General features: G+C 42.2%; 1 protein-coding gene across 2 annotated transcripts in view; it reads left to right on the top strand.

Annotated features, from left to right (window-relative positions):
• The window catches only part of NMT2 (N-myristoyltransferase 2), a 38,850-nt gene that overhangs the window by 6,617 nt on the left and 14,355 nt on the right, over window positions 1-17,878 (top strand). For both annotated transcript variants that reach the window (XM_064444688.1, XM_064444689.1), the window contains exons 2-6: window positions 4,269-4,404; window positions 11,568-11,712; window positions 16,817-16,935; window positions 17,027-17,118; window positions 17,225-17,341. In XM_064444688.1, coding sequence (XP_064300758.1) covers window positions 4,269-4,404; window positions 11,568-11,712; window positions 16,817-16,935; window positions 17,027-17,118; window positions 17,225-17,341 — 609 coding nt within the window. The remainder of the gene's footprint in view (window positions 1-4,268; window positions 4,405-11,567; window positions 11,713-16,816; window positions 16,936-17,026; window positions 17,119-17,224; window positions 17,342-17,878) is intronic.

Here is a 17,878-nt window from a genome sequence, read left to right as displayed (position 1 = left end):
TGCCTGGCAAAATTATGGAGAAGATTATTCTGGGAGTTATTGAAAAACACCTGAAAGACAATGCAGTCATTGGTCCCAGCCAGCACAGGTTCATGAGGGGAAAGTCCTGCTTAACAAACTTAATTTATTTCTAAGACAAGGTTACCCATCTAGCTGGCCAAGGGAAGCCAGTTGATGTGATCTTTTTGGATTTCAGTAAAGCTTTCGATACTGTCTCTCACAGTATCCTCCTGGACAAAATGTTCAGCGTACAGCTGGATAAACAAGTAATACAGTGGGTGAGCAATTGGCTGATGGATCGGGCTCAAAGAGTCATAGTAAGTGGGGTTATATCAGGCTGGTGGCCAGTCGCTAGCGGAGTTCCACAGGGATCCATCTTGGGGCCAGTACTGTTTAATGTCTTCATAAATGACTTGGGTGCAGGACTTGAAGGAATATTAATTAAGTTTGCTGATGACATGAAATCGGGAGGAGCTGTTGACACTCCCAAGGGCAGAGAGGCCCTGCAGAGAGATCCAGACCAATTAGAGAGCTGGGCAATCACCAACCATATTAGGTTTAACAAGGGCAAGTGCCAGATTTTGCACCTGGGGCACAGCAACCCTGGATGTTCATACAGACTGGGGAACGAGAGGCTGAAGAGCAGCTCTGCAGAGAGGGACCTGGGGTTTCTGGTTGACAGCACATTGAACATGAGCCAACAGTGTGCCCTGGCAGCCAAGAGGGCCAACTGTGCCCTGGGGTGCATCAAGCACTGCATTGCAGCTGGTCGAGGGAGGTGATTGTCCCACTCTGCTCTGTACTGGTGTGGCCTCACCTTGAGTGCTGGGTGCAGTTTTGGGCATCACAGTGCATTAAGGATATAAAGGTACTAGAGAGTGTCCAGAGGAGGGCCACGAAGTTGGTGAAGGGTTAGAGGGGAAGCCATATGAGGAGCAGCAAAAGTCACTTGGTTTGTTCAGCCTGGAGAAGAGGAGGCTGAGGGGAGACCTCATCGCAATCTGCAGCTTCCTCACAAGGAGAGGAAGGAAGAGGGGCAGGTGCTGGTCTCTTCTCTCTGGTGACCAATGACAGGACCCAAGGGAATGTCAGGAAGATGTGCCAGGGGAGTGTTAGGTTGGATATTAGGAAAAGGTTCTTCCCGCAGAGGGTGGTGGAGCACTGAAACAGGCTCCCCAGGGAGGCATCACGGCACCAAGCCTGACGCTGTTCAGGAGGCCCTTGAACAATGCCCTCAGAGACGTGGTGTGAATTTTGGGGTTGTCCTGTGCAGGGACAGGAGTTGGACTCGATGATCCTTGTGGGTCCCTTCCAACCCAGGACATTCTATGATTCTATGAACTCAGATCTTAGTCAGCACACAAGAATTTTTAATTAAGAGAAAAGCTTTTAATAGAAGTCTGCTTTTAATCTTGTTACCTTTGCATTTCCTTTGTTCTTTCATGTCCAGCACAATTACTACGAGTTGAGCAACAAAGTTCCTCTCTTCTCAGCCATTCTAACTCCCAGTTTTAGAGTCTTTTGGTTCTTTTCAAGACAGAGTATGAGAAAGACAAAAAATCCTGAGATATTTTGGTTTTGCTTTTGCCCTAATTTGCTTGGTATCTCTGGTTGTAACTTGTGTTGGACAAACCTGTTTACTCAGTAGAATTTTCTACGTGCTGCCTGCTGCCAAATCTCAGGTTGCAGGCACGCCTGAATACTTGAAGGACGAGTGGATCTTTCTTCAAATCCTCTTTTTATATTCTGTGGACTGTAACAGTAAAAAAAGACTGACCCAAGAAGGAGACTGCATAGATAACTGATCTGAAAGGTCCCTGGATAACCTATCAGACAAAGATACCAGTATTTATTTTGCAAGAGGCAGTACGGAAGCTCTAAATCTGAAGGTCATAAGCTGAGGACTGGGACTTCGGAAGATTTAAAAAAAAAAAAAAAGAAAGAAAAAGAGTAGTTTTAAATGCCATGCATATTTTATAGCAATGTAGTCCTGTCTTCCCTCTTTCCCAGCTAAAAAAATATGTATTTCTATATGAAAAAGACCTTGAGCTGGTCAAAGAACGAACTAAGATTATCGTGGTAAAAGTACAGTTTAACTGTGGATAACATTAGTAAAGCTTGGCAAAGCCGCTTTTTCTCCACAGCTGCCAAACTTTTTTTTTAGTACAGTTGTTCATTATTTCACCAAACTAAATAAAACATTGACCCTCAGGTAATCCCAGTGAGCAGAATTCCCCTGTGGTGTAATTGGGGCCGGCTCCTGCTGAAAGGCAAGAAGGTAAGTGAGCCTCACTGGTGCAACTCAGGGCTCGGTGCCTGCTGAGGGTGTCTGTTTGAGAACAATGTTTGCTGAAACTCCTAGTAGACTTATGTTCAACACAAAAGCCCTTGGGAGTCAGCTGAAGGACACAGTGGCATCATCTGTTTGCTGTATGTGAGATGTTACAGGAAAAGGCGGAAGTTTGCGGACAGTTCAGGAAAGTAGAAGAGTACCTCATTAAATGAATCTTAGAAAAGGTGAAATCGCTTTCCCCAGTATTTTTAACTCAGTTTTGCCAGAGGTGGTGAAGTCTTAGGTCTTGTACAGCTTTGGTTTTTTTACTCTCCCGCATTTATAACCTCTTGCCTGGCCTCTGGGTCTGTTCTATGTTTAAATTCTGTACAAAATGTCAGCTTGATATACAGACCTTCAAATAGATTTAAATTTTATTATTTTAAACTGAGAGTGTAGGAATTGCTGACAGAATTGTCTAGGTGGTCAGGCAGTATCTTCATTCTGCAACAGAAAATTTTCTTCCTGCCTCACTTACACAACTCCATATTTTGTTTCTGCAGACTTCTAGTAAATACTACAAATTCTCTTCTCTCTCCTGTGTGAGTGTTTGGTCTGCTACACTGTTGTCTGTTGAGTAACTCCTTTGTCGGACCCCAGAGTGTGCTGCATTTATAACTCTCCCCTCTTTCTGGGAGCATAACTTAATCCAGTGTAACTGTGAACGTTAAGGACTTCTCAGGGTTGATCTTTCACTACAGGCTGTTCTAGAGAACAGTAATGATCTCACAAAAATGGGTCCTTGTTTAGTTGCATGTTTGATTAATTGCAGGCTTTTGGCCCCCAAGTTGGTCATTTGGGTGTTTTCTTGCTGACTTCTGTTTTGACAAGGTAGAGGTGCTAAGACTGGGCATTGTAATCTTGAAAGTGATCATGTTACAGTGAATAACATGGTCCTTGCGAATGTGTTGATCTTGGTAACTTCAGTTATGTTCTTCTGAGTTCTCTTTTTGTTGGTTTGCCGGTATCGTATGTGATTTCCCCCCCCCCCCACACCCTCCAGAATGAAAATAAACAGCTACTTGTTGCATTGACTTTTTTTTCCGGTGAAAAGCACCCAAGCTCCCAAACCCCAGTATCAATCTTTAGCTCCATTATATACGTATGGCTTTGCTGGGCAGTTAACCTCTTGAAGAGGATTCAGTGTTAATTGACTCATTCCCTCCTTATTTGCCTTCCAACTAAGAGTTGCCAACACCTCCCAGCTTGGCAAATTCTAATCTAATATTGATTCCATATCTTTATTATTTGGCAGATTCAGATCTCCTTAAAGGAGGAGTCAAAATGTGTCAGAATCTGCAAGTGCACTTTGGTTTTTTTGGTTTTTATTTAAAGTTGACCCCATTGTACTTATTGTTTTAAAGCACAAATATTTGGTTAGTTTAATGTTGTTTCCTACTGAGATTTCAGCAAGGCTTTCATCACTAAAGTTAGAAACAAAATTCCCTGAAAAAAGAATGTTTTTGTTTGGATTCTTCTCAAATTCAGATGTGCCTGATAGTTGAGCATGCAGGGGGTAAAATATTGGGCCACTAATAACTACTGAATTTCCAAGAAAGTTGCTTTCCTCAGTTCCTGCACTTTCCTGAACTCCTCTCCACCTTGTTGATTTTGGTCGTTTCATGGTTGTTCTGGGTAATAGCCTGGAGGAGAGCACTGGCTGTTACATAGTGTCACAGTTTGACACTAGTGTGTCAAAAAGCCTGGTTGTGCTTGGGGTCTGAGTATAAAACAAATCAGAAAGCACTTGCAGGAAATTTTTCATCAACATGCTCAGTTCCCGCCTCCCTTCCTTTCCCCTGCCTTTTCTTCACATTCAAACTGCTGTTAGATTTGAGGTATTAAAATGCTGAGTTTTCCATATTTAACTTTTTTTTTAATTTTAAGCTCAGTGGTACTGATTTTTCTCATTGTATGTTCTCTGATTCTCTGGCAGAAGTCCTGGAGGGGATTTGGGAGCAAAGAAGAAGAAAAAGAAGCAGAAGAGAAAAAAGGAGAAACCAAATTCTGGAGGCACCAAATCAGATTCTGCGTCTGATTCCCAGGAGATTAAAATTCAACAGCCTTCAAAAGTGAGATCCTGGTTCTGTTTTAATTTGTGCTTGCTTTCTAATTTAATTTTAATTTGTGTGTTGCTTTTTGTAAAAGCTAGTTGGTAGTTCTGCTTTAACACATCAGAATTAAGCAATTGGTTACTGTCCTGAATAGAGGCAGAAGCAAGGTAAGACCTGGTGTTTGCAGCCTGCATGAAGTTAGCCAGAAGGTTGTCGTCAGCACCATGGTGTGTGCTGTGAGAAAAGCAGAGGAGGAGGTGTTTTGTTTTTCTTTGCCAGCAGTTAGAACTCAGGCTAGTGACAGCTTCATCGCAGGGAATCTTAATCTGCAGCGGTAATACTTTTAAATAGATTTTGTGCTTGATGAATTGCTTTTAGTTTAGCCACCATCTAACTTGGCTTAGTGCAGTTTCAGTAACTTGTGCAGCATAATGCTATCTCATGGCAAGCATCAGCAGTAGGAGAGAAGGTGTACCTACTGTGCTAACCAGACTCTCATTTGGGCAAACAAGCAGCATGTCATCTTATATAAAATGCAGTAATCTCTAACATGGAGATACAGACTGAAGAAACTTTTTGCCATCTGAAAGGTGTCCACTGTAAATAATAACGCAAAATTACGCGAGGGGATGTACAGTCTTTGTGGGCTTTGTGGTAAGATAGCATTGTCTGTGTGCTTTTGACTACCATGTTCTAAGTTAACGGCGAATAATACGATGTGGTGGCTTTTTAACATACAGCTTTTATCTCAAGAGAAATCTGAGCCTGAGAACTGAAATTAATAACATGATTGTCTGCAGGATGCAGAGAAGGCAGAGTTACTGAATGCCTCCCTTGCTTCAGTCATTTCTGCTAAGGCTGGCCCTCGGGCATCCCAGCCCCCAGACGTGAGAGAGAAAATCTGGAGAAAGGAAGACTTCCCCTTGGTTGAGGAGGATTGGGTTAGAGAACACCTAGGTAAACTGGATCCTCACAAATCCATGGGCCCTGATGGGATGCACCTACAAGTGCTGAGGGAGCTGGCAGATGCTGTCGCTAAGCCACTGTCCATCATCTTTGTAATGTCATGGAGGACAGGAGATGTGCCAAGGACTGGAAGGTAGCCGATGTCACTCCAGTCTTCAAAAAGGGCAAGAAGGAGGACCTGGGAAACTCTAGGCCGGTCAGCCTCACCTCCATCCCCAGAAAGGTGATGGAGCAGTTTATTCTGGAGGTCATCTCCAGGCATGTAGAGGAAAAGGAGGCTATCAGAAGTAGTCAACATGGATTCACCAAGGGGAGATCATGCTTGACCAACCTGATAGCCTTCTATGATGGCATGACTGGCTGGGTAGATGAAGGGAGAGCAGTGGATATTGTTTTCCTCGACTTCAGCAAGGCTTTTGACACTGTCTCCCATAATATCCTCGCAGGTAACCTTAGGAAGTGTGCATTAGATGAGAGGGCAATGAAGTGGATAGAGAACTGGCTCGGAGGGTTGTGATCAGTGGGGCAGAGTGTGGTTGGAGGCCTGTAACTAATGGTGTTCCCCACGGATATGTGCTGGGTCCAGTCCTGTTCAACATATTCATCAATGATGTGGACGAAGGGACAGAGTGTAACCTCAGCAAGTTTGCTGATGCTACAAAACTGGGAGGAGTGGCTGATACACCAGAAGGCTGTGCTGCCATTCAGCGAGACCTGGACAGGCTGGAGAGCTGGGCCGAGGGGAACCTCATGAAATTCAACAAAAGCAAGTGCAAGGTGCTGCACCTGGGGGAGGAACAATCCCATGCACCAGTACAGGCTGGGGCTTGACCTGCTGGAAAGCAGCTCTGCTGAGAAGGACCTGGGAGTGCTGGTGGACAAGCAGGTTGACCAACGGCCAGGAATGTGCCCTTGTGCCCAAGAAGGCCAACAGTATCCTGGGATGCATTAAAAGGAGTGTGGCCAGCAGGTTGAGGGAGGTTATCCTCCCCCACTACTCTGCCCTAGAGAGGCCACATTTGGAGACCGTGTCCTGTTCCAGGCTCCCCAGTTCAAGAAAGAGAGGGAACTACTGGAAAGAGTCCAGCAGAGAGCTACCAAGATGGTCAGGGGACTGGAGCATCTCCTGTATGAGTAAAGGCTGAGAGACCTGGGTTTGTTCATCCTGGAGAAGACTGAGGGGGTATCTTATCAATGCTTATAAATATCTAAAGGGTGGATGTGAAGAGGATGGGACTGGACTCTTCAGTGATGCACAATGACAGGACATGGGGCAATGGGCACAAGTTGGAACACAGGAAGTTCCACCTCAATATGAGAAAAAACTTCTTCCCTGTGAGGGTGACAGAGCAGTGGAACAGGCTGCCCAGGGAGGCTGTGGAGTCTCCTTCCCTGGAGACATTCAAAACCCACCTGGACGCATTCCTTTGCCCCCTGCTCTAGGTGTGCCTGCTCGAGCAGTGGGGTTGGAGAAGACGATACCCAGAGGCCCCTTCCAACCCCCACCATTCTGTGATTATAAGAAAGTTTATGGACCGTTGAGCATGTTGAAGTAGTTATATTTGCTTTATCAGATTAATGTGGAGGAAGTTACACTGTTGTACCAGTAGTACTATTTATCCTGTAAGATTTGTCAAGTACCTTGGGGCTGCCAACTAATTTTAGGGAAAAAGTTGTGTTCTGGCTCGTTAACATCCTGATAGAATTTGTGTTGTCCCTTTCAGTCTTCTCTGTGTCACCCCCCATTACTTTGAGTGAGCACATTTGGCATAGGGGACACTTTAAAATATGTAGAGAGATCTTGAGTACTTTCTGATCTCACCACATGTTTTGACACTGTGTTTCTATAAAGCACATGGCATGAATTGGTAATAGAAGAAGATTGCAAGTGACAACCAAGTAACCTCAAACTCTTTTAAAATTGGAGGGAGGTCAATTTTAATGTTAACATAAAGACATAGCTCATTGCTGTGATATCTTGGGAGTTCCTTGGTTCCCTGCTGACCAAAGTTATTGTTCCATATGTTGCCTCTAATTGCATTAAAAGGAAGCTGCTTCACTTTTTTTGTTTTCATTTGCAAGATTTTAGTCCTCAGCACCTTGCAGTCTCTGCATTTCTCTGGCATGATGTGTTTTGCAAATGTGGAAGCCTACCCTTGTTCTAAGTTGTATACTTACAGTGGCATTCTGTGATTATGTTACTGCCACAAAAAGTTTACCCAGTTTGTTAGCAATGTTACAAAATTTTGTCTCCTATTGGCATGAAAGAAAAGCTCTTATTTAAGTGTTTCTTTCAAGCTCTAGGCAGCTAAACTGTTTTACTATTCTTATATGGCTTTCACTTTCCTCTTGTTGCAAATGCATTGGTGTTGGCTGGTGGTTTTTTTGCCTTCTCTGCTGTGTTCCAGGTGTGCACTGATAAGTAGATGAGTTTATCTGTCTTGGACTGCTTTCCTGTTTTAGATTTTTTGAAAGCATCTTAGACTGCTGATCTGGATCAGTGTGGAAATGTATATTTATTTTCTCTGCTACTCAAGGGATATTTAGATTTTGTATTCCTTGTGCGATGTGAAATACATTATAGAAAAAAAGCTTTTAGCATTTGCTTGCTCTTGGTTGCAAAGAGGTTTACAAAATATTTCAGAGGAAAGTGACATTGTACACCTTACCTCTAAGAAAATATATGCAGCATCATCAGGTAGTACTCAGTGGGACTTCTGAACTCATAGAAAATTATTTTGAAAAAAGATTTTGAGGTCAGGTGAGTTTGTAAGCAGGTGTACCAGTTTGGAGATGAGAAAAACAGAACAGTAAGTCTCCCTGGCTTCTGCCTTTCTTATTTTTGATATTGGACTTTTTGAACACTGGCATGTGTGTAACCACAGTAATAACTGCTTGTTAGCATTGTATGCTTATGGTGACCTTTAGGATGCTTCATTGCCCATCTCACAAGACTTTGATCTCTCCCTATTACAAGTCCCAATGATGTAGAGTATCCATACTGACAGAAGTGAAGCTTGCCAGATATGCAGGTTATCAGTGGTTATTGTAGTCACTAATGGCCTACACAGTTTAGTCACAGAATAGCTCAGATTGGAAGCGACCTCTGGAGGTCTTTCAACTAACCTCCTGCTTAGACCAGATCCAGCTAGATTAGGTTGCTCAGGTTGTTTGGTGTCCAAGGAAGGAGGCTTTACAAGCAATGTGGTCAACCTGTTCCAGTGTTTGACTACACTTGTGGTTAAAAAAATAGTAATGCCTTATATCTAAATGGATTTTGCTGTTTTGCAACTTGTGTCTAATGTTTCTTGTCCTGTCATTTTTCTCCTCTGAAAAGACTTGGCTCAGCTTTCTTTGCATCCTCCCATTAGGCAGCAATAAGATTTCTCCTGCTCCCTTAACGTTTTCTTCTCAAGGCTGATCAAACCAAGGTCTCTCATCTTCTCTGTATGTCATGTGCTTCAGGCCCCTAGTCATCTTGTACTCGCTCCACTATGTCAATGTTTTCCTTGTAGTGGGGAACCCAAAACTAAGATGTGATCTCAGGGGTGCCGGGTAAAGAGGAAGATTTGCTGGCCAGTCTTACTGGTACAACGCAGTATGCAGCTGTCCTTTTTTGCTGGCTCATGTTCAGCGCTCTGCCCACCAGGACCTCCAAGTTCTTTACTGCAAAGCTACTTCCTAGCCAGTCAGTGCTGGCCTCTGCCTGTGTGTGGGCTTTTTCTATCCCAGATGCAGGACTTTGCATTTGCCTTTGCCAAACTTGATGAAGTTTCTCTTTCCAGCCTGTCAAAGTAGCTTTGAATAGCAGCTCTGTGGTCCAGCATATCAATGATTCTTTCCAACTACGTATCATCTACGAACTTGCAGAGAAAGCACTGTTTGTCACATCCAGATCGTTAAACAGTATTGACCCCTGAGTTCTCAAAATTCTTCCTCATGCCTTCTTGAAGATAGGTGTGACATTTCCCTTTTTCCAGTTGTAAGAAACCTCCAGGAATTGCTATAACCTTTTAAACTAGATAGATGCTAGTTGCAGTAACATCAGCTGGCTCCCTCAGCACCCTTAGATGTATCCGGTCAAATTCTTATGGACCTGTGCATGATTAGTTTGCTAAGCGGTCCCTAACTTTCTCTCCTGCTGTGGTTAATGGGAATCTCACAGGCTGTGCTACAAGGATCAGGGGCATCGAAGGTCTGAGATCAGATCTTGTCACCAAAACTGAGGCAAAAAAAAGCATTATGTACCTCAGCCCTGTTGCACAACAGTGCTGTCTTTTTGCAGTGAAGAGAGACTTCCCTTAAACTGAAATTAAACAAAAACACTTGTCTTTCTAATTAATGTGAAGTTCTGTGTACAATTTTCTTGTTTTCCATTAAAGGAAAAAAAAAAAAGCTTTGAAAGTAAACTACTCAGCCAGGCTGATCTCTGAACATTTTGAGAGGAAAGTAGATTCCTTCCAATGTCCCTACCCATGTTGTATTTAGTACCAGAACGTTAACTTTTAACTTTACATGTGGAATTAAGATCTGTTTAGAACCTAATATTCTTTTTTTAGATTTTCTGTTTTCTTCTTAATGTAGAAAAAACACTAGAGACTTAAAATAACATACAAAATAAATTACAGTATGTCAATATTTATGTATGATTTCATAATGTACTGATAAGATTTCAGAATTTATCTAGTGACATTAGAAGTATTTTTAGCACGCCAGTGTGTAATAGACAAATTGGTTTTTAGTTGAGAAATATGACTTATGCCACTGTAATCCAGATCTAGAAATAGGGAAGGTTTTTTATGCTGCAATAGTGTTGCTCTAAAGTGTGTAAATATGTTAATTCACAGCTGCTCAGATGACAGGTGTTTAAAGCATGGTCACAGGTAAAATTTTGCAATACTTAAATTATTGAAAGAAATTGCATAAAGTTTAGAGAGTACAAGTTTTTATTACAAGTAGAAAATGATGGCCTGCTTAAGCTACAGGCAGGGAGTTTTACTACTTTTGTGACTGAGGATACTAGAGGCAGATGCCCATTCAAATGAAGCTTTACATCATTATTATATGTAATTTATGGTGGTTTTCAACACATGAATCCTAGGAAGAAAATAGAATATGGAAATATTGATCCACTGATATTCAATAAAAAAAACCCATCTGGCTTGAAATCTCTATGCAGAATTGCTTAAAGTTTTCCAATGCATTTGAGACTATTCCTTCAAATGTATTTATTGCACTGCAGTCTGGGAAAACCTGAGCAGAAGCTTGTTAGTATGCCTCGGAACAGGATTTACCACTTGGGAGATAACAAAATGAAACAAAGAAAAAGATTAAAAAAGAGAGAGGTAAAAATCCCTTTAGATTTAGAAGTCTGTTACCATTATTCCCCTGTACTTTCCTATGCAAGTAAAATTCTCATTGCAGTTATGCTGACGCAAAGTGATCAAAAGTGAGGTTTAAGAGCTCAGATTAGAAATGCTTAGCCTTAGGTTTTATGCTTTTCAAATAACTTTTCTGTGAACGATTTTCAACTTTTAAGTGGAAAGTTGGTTTATTTTATGTGTCTTTGCTTCTATCATTTAAAATTGTCTTTAGTTGAGAGTGTTGGCACAGTTGGCGTTAGTGGCAAGATCATTAATTCCTACATATGATACAATGCAGAAAGGTACCTACTATAATAATTGCAAGCTAATAGAAGGCAGATACAATATAACTAAGGTTAAAAAGTGGGTATTTGTAGCAATACAATGTATCTGAAATACTGAAACATAGTGAATTTAAATATTATATTGTACGTGTGAAGTACAACTTCAAGAATCTCTGTGTACCAATGGAATCTTTAGATTTTTTTAGATATCTAAGCTGATCTGCTTTTTGCTGTTTTATTGTATTTTACCGGGGGGGGGAGGTAATATAAGAAGCTTTTTATTGTGATACTGGTCTCCTGCCTTAATGCTGCAGTATTTGTGTTAAAACCACTGAAGTTTCATGGTTAAATGCAAGCACTACTCAAAACTAAGTATTCTGTGAAGTCGTTTGTCTGTTGCCCACTTAACTTTCCACCTTCCTGTCTCCAAAGGTTATACCTAAACTAACCACGATGAGAAGAATACACGAAAGAATATGTAACAGTAAAATAAATGAACATGTTTTTGCAGTTTGATCAAAGTAAACATACTAAAAAAGCTTTCTCTTCGATTTGTCTCTGTGTGCAGAATCCAGCCATTCCAATGCAGAAGCTTCAAGATATCCAGAGAGCAATGGAGCTGCTCTCTGCATGCCAAGGCCCAGCAAAGAATATTGATGAGGCTACCAAACGTAAATACCAGTTTTGGGATACACAACCTGTACCTAAACTTAGTAAGTTTAACCGGACCTGGGCATAAGATCTGTCTTACTGACCACTAAACAAATGTGTGCCAGCTCTGTGGCATGTTTTCTAAAAGGTGTATGAAGTTGGACTGTGTGCAGTAGAGATCCTTGATCTTTTGTGTAGTTTATGTGGAATTCTTGATGTTCTCTAGGAAAGTGCTTCCCCCCGCCGCCCCCAATGATATGCAACAAAATACGTTGTTAATAAATCCCATTCTGATGTTCTTTACAAAAATGGGAAATGCTATTGAAATAGCATTCCTTTGTATATTTTAGCTCTGAACTTTTGAACAACAGAATGTAGAAGTCTTTTCCACTTCAGGGAAAATAAGAACTCTAAGTGGTGACAAAGAGTAAATGTTGATTTTATTTATTTATTTATTTTCCTTTAAGTTGTTGTTTTTTCAATAGATGGATTTGCTATCACAGAGATAATGACTTTCCTGCTGTAGGTTACACTGTTTTCCTGCAGCTTTAAGTGGATAATGGCACTTCTCTCATGCGTGAACAGTTTTATTGCTGTGTGTTCACATGAATCCTCCACGTTGTACACTACCTTGAAGACTTGCTTTCTCACAGTTCGTTTTCTGTTCTTGGTACCAAGTGAGATGGTGAGGTGACCCCTCCTTTCCTTTGATTTTGTAAGGAACTCGGCAGATTACTTTTCATACTGGACTGATGCCTGATAACAGAGTTCGTAAAGCTTAGTCTTTGTTGGAGAAGATAGTTGCTGACTCTCTTGCTTTTTCTGAATTGCCTTCTGAACATTCTTATTCCCCCTTCATCATCTTCAGGTTAAGCAGCTGTAGCTCTTCAGTGCTAGCAAAACTTGGGGACCCCACAAGTAAATTATTCTCAATGCAGTAGCTGTTATTGTTCTGTTCTGCAGGTTTCTCTCCATGGCATTGGAGACTGGTGTAGAATAAGCAGTAGTAAGGTAGAGTCTGAAGTACAGGAGCGTTCTGCTCTGTCTCTCCACAGGGCAGCATTTCACATTAATCCATTTCTATAGCTTAGTCCACAGTGATCTTGTTTCTACCTGACTTCCTTGCATGGGGGTGTCCGGAGCAGAGTCCCTGGATGCAATATTTTCCACTGGATTGAACTGCCCTGCCCTGGCTCTTTCCCATACAAACTCTATCCAGATACCTCTGTATCTGTAGTAATGGTCACAGTAATCCTGCCTAGGTGGAGGAAGAGCCTAGCCAAAATAAGTTGATCAGTAAGTAAAAAAAAAATACTCTGGCCATAATGAAGCTTTTTCAGAGATAGTTCAGGTGCCTGAACAGCCATTCCAGGAGTTCAGTTCAGGTTAGTCACAGCACTTCTGTGTAAGATACACAGCACAGCGTACCTTACAGCACTTCTATAGAGATGAGGGTGTTACTTCCAGCCTAAAAGAGCCAATACATTGGCTCTAAAAATTATTTCTTAGTGTTGTTCAGTAGAAATATGCTTTGTTGAATTTGGCTGGGAGAGGTGTTGTTCAACAGTCTTTATGAATGGAATCCTCTTGAATCACATTTTTTTGGTTTGATTTTGATTTTTTTTTTTTATGCTTTTCCTTTATCTGCTGAATGAACTATTTTATATGCTGGATATGTTTAGGTGGAAAAAGAAATCTGTTGATTCAAGAAATAGCTCTAGGGATCTTTAGACTAAATTAACTTAAGAATCCTTCTGCCTTCTAGTTAAGGTTGTTAGCAATGGGTGCTTTAGTTAGGCCAGGTCTGCCATGTAGTGGCGGTAACGTTTAGGCTGTTGATACTTTCCAGAGTTTGCTTAACGATGCTGGTAATAACGGCCTTCCAAACTGGATGGCAGGCCATAGCTATTTGTCAGGATTGCACATCATTTGAGAAAAGTTCATACTACAAAGGAATATTTGACTCTCTAGAGCTTGATGATGGACATGATAGGGTTAGGTGTTTATGGGTAAGAATCAGGGGGAATGCCAACAAAGCAGATATCATGGTGGGAGTCAGTTACAGATCACATAACCAGGATGAAAAGGCAGACAAAATATTCTGTAAACAGCTGGGAGAAGTGGCACAATCACTAGCCCTTGTTCTTGTGGGGGACTTCAACTTACCAGATGTCTGCTGCAAATACAATACAGCAGAGGGGAAATGGTCTAGGAGGTTTCTGGAGTGTGTGGAAGATAACTTCCTTATCCATCTGGTGAGTGAGCCAACTAGAGAAGGCGCCCTGTTGGACCTGTTGTTTGTGAACAGGGAAGTACTTGTGGGTGATGTGATGGTTGGAGGCCATCTTGTGCATAGTGATCATGAAATAAGTTTTTGATTCTTGGAGAAGTAAGGAGGGGGGCAGCAAAACTGTCACCTTGGACTTCTGGAGGGGAGACTTTAGCCTGTTCAGGAGGCTGGTTGACAGAGTCCCTTGGGAGGCAGTCCTGCAGGGCAAAGGAGTCAGTGAAGGCTGGACATTCTTCAAGGAGGAAGTCTTAAAGGCACACGAGCAGGCCGTCCCCCTGTGCCGGAAAACGAGCTGGTGGGGAAGACAACTGGCCTGGCTGAACAGAGAGCTTTGACTGGAATTCAGAAAAAAGAGGAGAGTTTATGACCTTTGGAAGAAGGGGCAGGCAAGTCAGGAGGACTGCAAAGGTGTAGTGAGATTATGCAGGGAGAAAATTAGAAGGGCCAAAGCCCAGGTAGAACTTAATCTGGCTACTGCCATAAAAGACAATAAAATATGTTTCAATAAATACATTAACAGCAAAAGGAGAGCTAAGAAGAATCTCCATCCTTTACTGGATGAGGGGGGAAATCATAGTCACAAGGGATGAGAAAAAGGCTAAGGTACTTAATGCCTTCTTTGACTCAGTCTTTAATAGTAAGATCAGTTCTCTGCATACTCAGCCCCCTGAGCTGGAAGACAGGGATGAGGAGCAGGATGAAGCCCCCATAATCCAAGGGGGAATGGTTATTGACCTACTACACATGTAAGTCTATTGGGCTGGATGGGATCCACCTGAGAGTACTGAGGGGGCTGGTGGAAGTGCTCACCAAGCCACTTTCCATCATTTATCAGCAGTCCTGGCTAACTGGGGAGGTCCCAGTTGACTGGAGATTAGCAAATGTGATGCCCATCTACAAGAAGGGCCAGAAAGAGGATCTGGGGAACTACAAGTCTGTTGGTCTGATCTTGGTGCCAGGGAAGGTTATGGGGCAGATAATTTTGAGTGCAATCACATGGCATATACAGGATAACAAGCTGATCAGGCCCAGTCAGCATGGATTTAGGAAAGGCAGGTCCTGCTTGACTAACCTGATCTCCTTCTATGACAAGGTAACTTGCTTAGTGGGTGAGGGAAAGCCTGTGGATGTTGTTTACCTGGACTTTAGCAAAGCCTCTGACACCATTTCTCACAGCATTCTCCTGGAAAAACTGGCTGCTCGTGGCCTCACAGGTGTACCCTTTATTGGATATAAAACTGGCTGGGTGGCTGGGCCCAAAATGTTGTGAATGGAGTTAAATCTAGTTGGCAGCCGGTCACAAGTGGTCGTCCCCAAGGCGCAGTATTGGGGCCAGTTCTGTTTGATATCTTTATCAGTGATCTGGATGAGTGTGCCCTCAGTAAGTTTGCAGATGACACCAAATTGGGCAGGAGTGTTGATCTGCTTGAGGGAAGGAAGACTCTGCGGAGGGGTCTGGACAGGCTGGATTCATGGGCCAAGGTCAGCTGTATGGGGTTTAACAAGGCCAAGTGCTGGGACCTGCACTTTGGTCACAACAACCCCATGCAACACTACAGGCTTGGGGAAGAGTTGCTGGAAAGCTGTCTGGTGGAGAAGGACTTGGGGATGCTGGTTGACAGACAGCTGAACATGAGCCAGCTGTGTGCCCAGGTGGCCAAGAAGGTCATCAGCATCCTGGCTTGTATCAGGAGTAGGGAAGTGGTTCCGCCCCTGTACTCAGCACTGGTGAGGCTGCACCTCGAGTACTGTGTTCAGTTTTGGGCCCCTCACTACAAGAAAAACGTCCAGAGAAGGTCAATGAAGCTGGTGAAGGGTCTGGAGAGCAAGTCTTACAAGGAGTGGCTGAGGGAACTGGGGCTGTTTAGTCTGGAGAAGAGGAGGCTGAGGGGAGACCTTATCGCTCTCTACAGCTACCTGAAAAGAGGTTGTAGCGAGGTGGGTGTTGGTCTCTTCTCCCAAGGTAACTAGTGATAGGATGAGAGGAAATGGCCTCCAGTTGCACGAGGGGAGGTTTAGATTGGGTATTAGGAGATATTATTTCACTGAAAGGGTTGTCAGGATTTGGAACAGGCTGCCCTGGGAAGTGGTTGAGTCTCCATCCCTGGAGGTATTTAAAAGGCGTGTAGATATGGTGCTTAGGGACACGGTTTAGTGGTAGACCTGGCAGTGCTAGGTTAACAGTTGGACTCGATGATCTCAAATATCTTTTCCAACCTAAATAATTCCATGATTCAATGATTTGGCAGGTGCTTCTCTATAGAAGAGGAACAGCTTATGTTTGTATCCATATAGCGAGGGACCGGAGTTGTAAAGTAAGGGAGGAGAAGAAAGCATGCTTTCATGTAGGATTTTAAGAATAAGTTTCACATTTCACCAGCATCCCTTAAATGCCCTGGCTTTGCCATGCCACTGCTTCTGACTAATCCTGTTGAGTTCAAGTCTGTTCAAGTCAGTGGTAAACAGGATCCGAGCCATAGGTTGTTAGCTGAAAGTACAACATGTTTCTCATGATGAGACCGTGGATCTCATGGCTGGCTAAATGCTTTGCATGTGCTGAAAAATTGCTGTCCTGTGTTACAAAATACTAGGTATCAGTTGAGGTAGAGTAGTCCTTTGCATATCTATAGATATTCTAATAAAATAGTCATTAGTCTGAATGCGATCTGTGAGAATGAGAAGTAGTGGAAGTTAATAATACTAATCTTTTTCAGCATTTTTTTAAAACCTTCATGTTCCTATCACATAATCATGAAAAAATCCATGTTGTGACTTAAATGCAATTTTGAGAACTATCAGGAAAGCTAGCCATGTAACTAACTGTGGTGTTTTTTGTTGTTTTTTTTTTTTTCCTTCCATTCCTCCTCCCTCAAAAGATGAAGTTATAACTTCACATGGTGCAATTGAACCAGATAAGGACAATGTCCGCCTAGAGCCATATTCTTTGCCACAGGGTTTTATGTGGGACACTTTGGATCTTAGCAATGCTGAAGTTGTAAGTAAAACATTTTTTTATATGTATCTAAAGTCATTGGAGTTTATTCTGATTGATGTGTGTGGATGACTCTCTTTGTGTGTGTTTTCAGCTGAAGGAGTTATACACACTATTAAATGAGAATTACGTAGAAGATGATGACAATATGTTTAGGTTTGATTATTCACCTGAATTTCTTCTGTGGTGAGTAGAAAGTTCCACATTCTGCTCTGGCTGGAGTGCAACGAAGGGTGTTTTTATTACATCTTCTTAGGCAGTAATTTGTAATTATTTCTGTCATCAATTCTAGGGCATTACGTCCTCCAGGCTGGTTACCCCAATGGCACTGTGGGGTTAGAGTGTCTTCGAACAAAAAACTGGTAGGATTCATAAGTGCCATCCCTGCAAATATTCGTATTTATGACAGGTAAAACGCACCATTGCTTTTGTATTTGTAAAAGAATAACACCATGAAAAAAATTTTAAACTGATATCCATTGCTGTAGAGAACTTAAAAAGAGAGAAGGAGGCTCGCTGACCATAGAGTCAGAAAAATACTATGTATGTAGCAGAGTTTTGGTTTGGATTTTTTTTTTGTTTGGTTTTGTTTTATTTTCCCCCAAAAAAGCGTTTGGGCTCCTTACAATGAAGACCAGTAATAGATATTTAAGGATTTTTCTTATTGATGGATGATACAGATAATGACATAGAATTTTCTGACCCTACTGGAAGATATTTAAAGGGTAGCTAGTCAGCTGGTCTTCCTTTGCCAGGTCTTCATACACCGACAATCATAAAGTATTACAGTAACACTTAATATGCGCTTGGATGCCATTCTGCATCTTAAAGTAAGGCAATTGGTTAAGTCTCGATAGAGCTCTGAAAAAGGAGTGTTACAAACACGTTAGGCACAGCTTGCATACTGCACAATTTGCCATTGCAGTCACAATATCATAGATTAGTA

The sequence above is a fragment of the Phalacrocorax carbo genome, chromosome 2 (assembly GCF_963921805.1).
Source record: "Phalacrocorax carbo chromosome 2, bPhaCar2.1, whole genome shotgun sequence".
Taxonomy (NCBI): Eukaryota; Metazoa; Chordata; class Aves; order Suliformes; family Phalacrocoracidae; genus Phalacrocorax; species Phalacrocorax carbo.
Note: the sequence above shows the minus strand (reverse complement) of the source record. Positions and strands in the feature narration are given on the sequence as shown.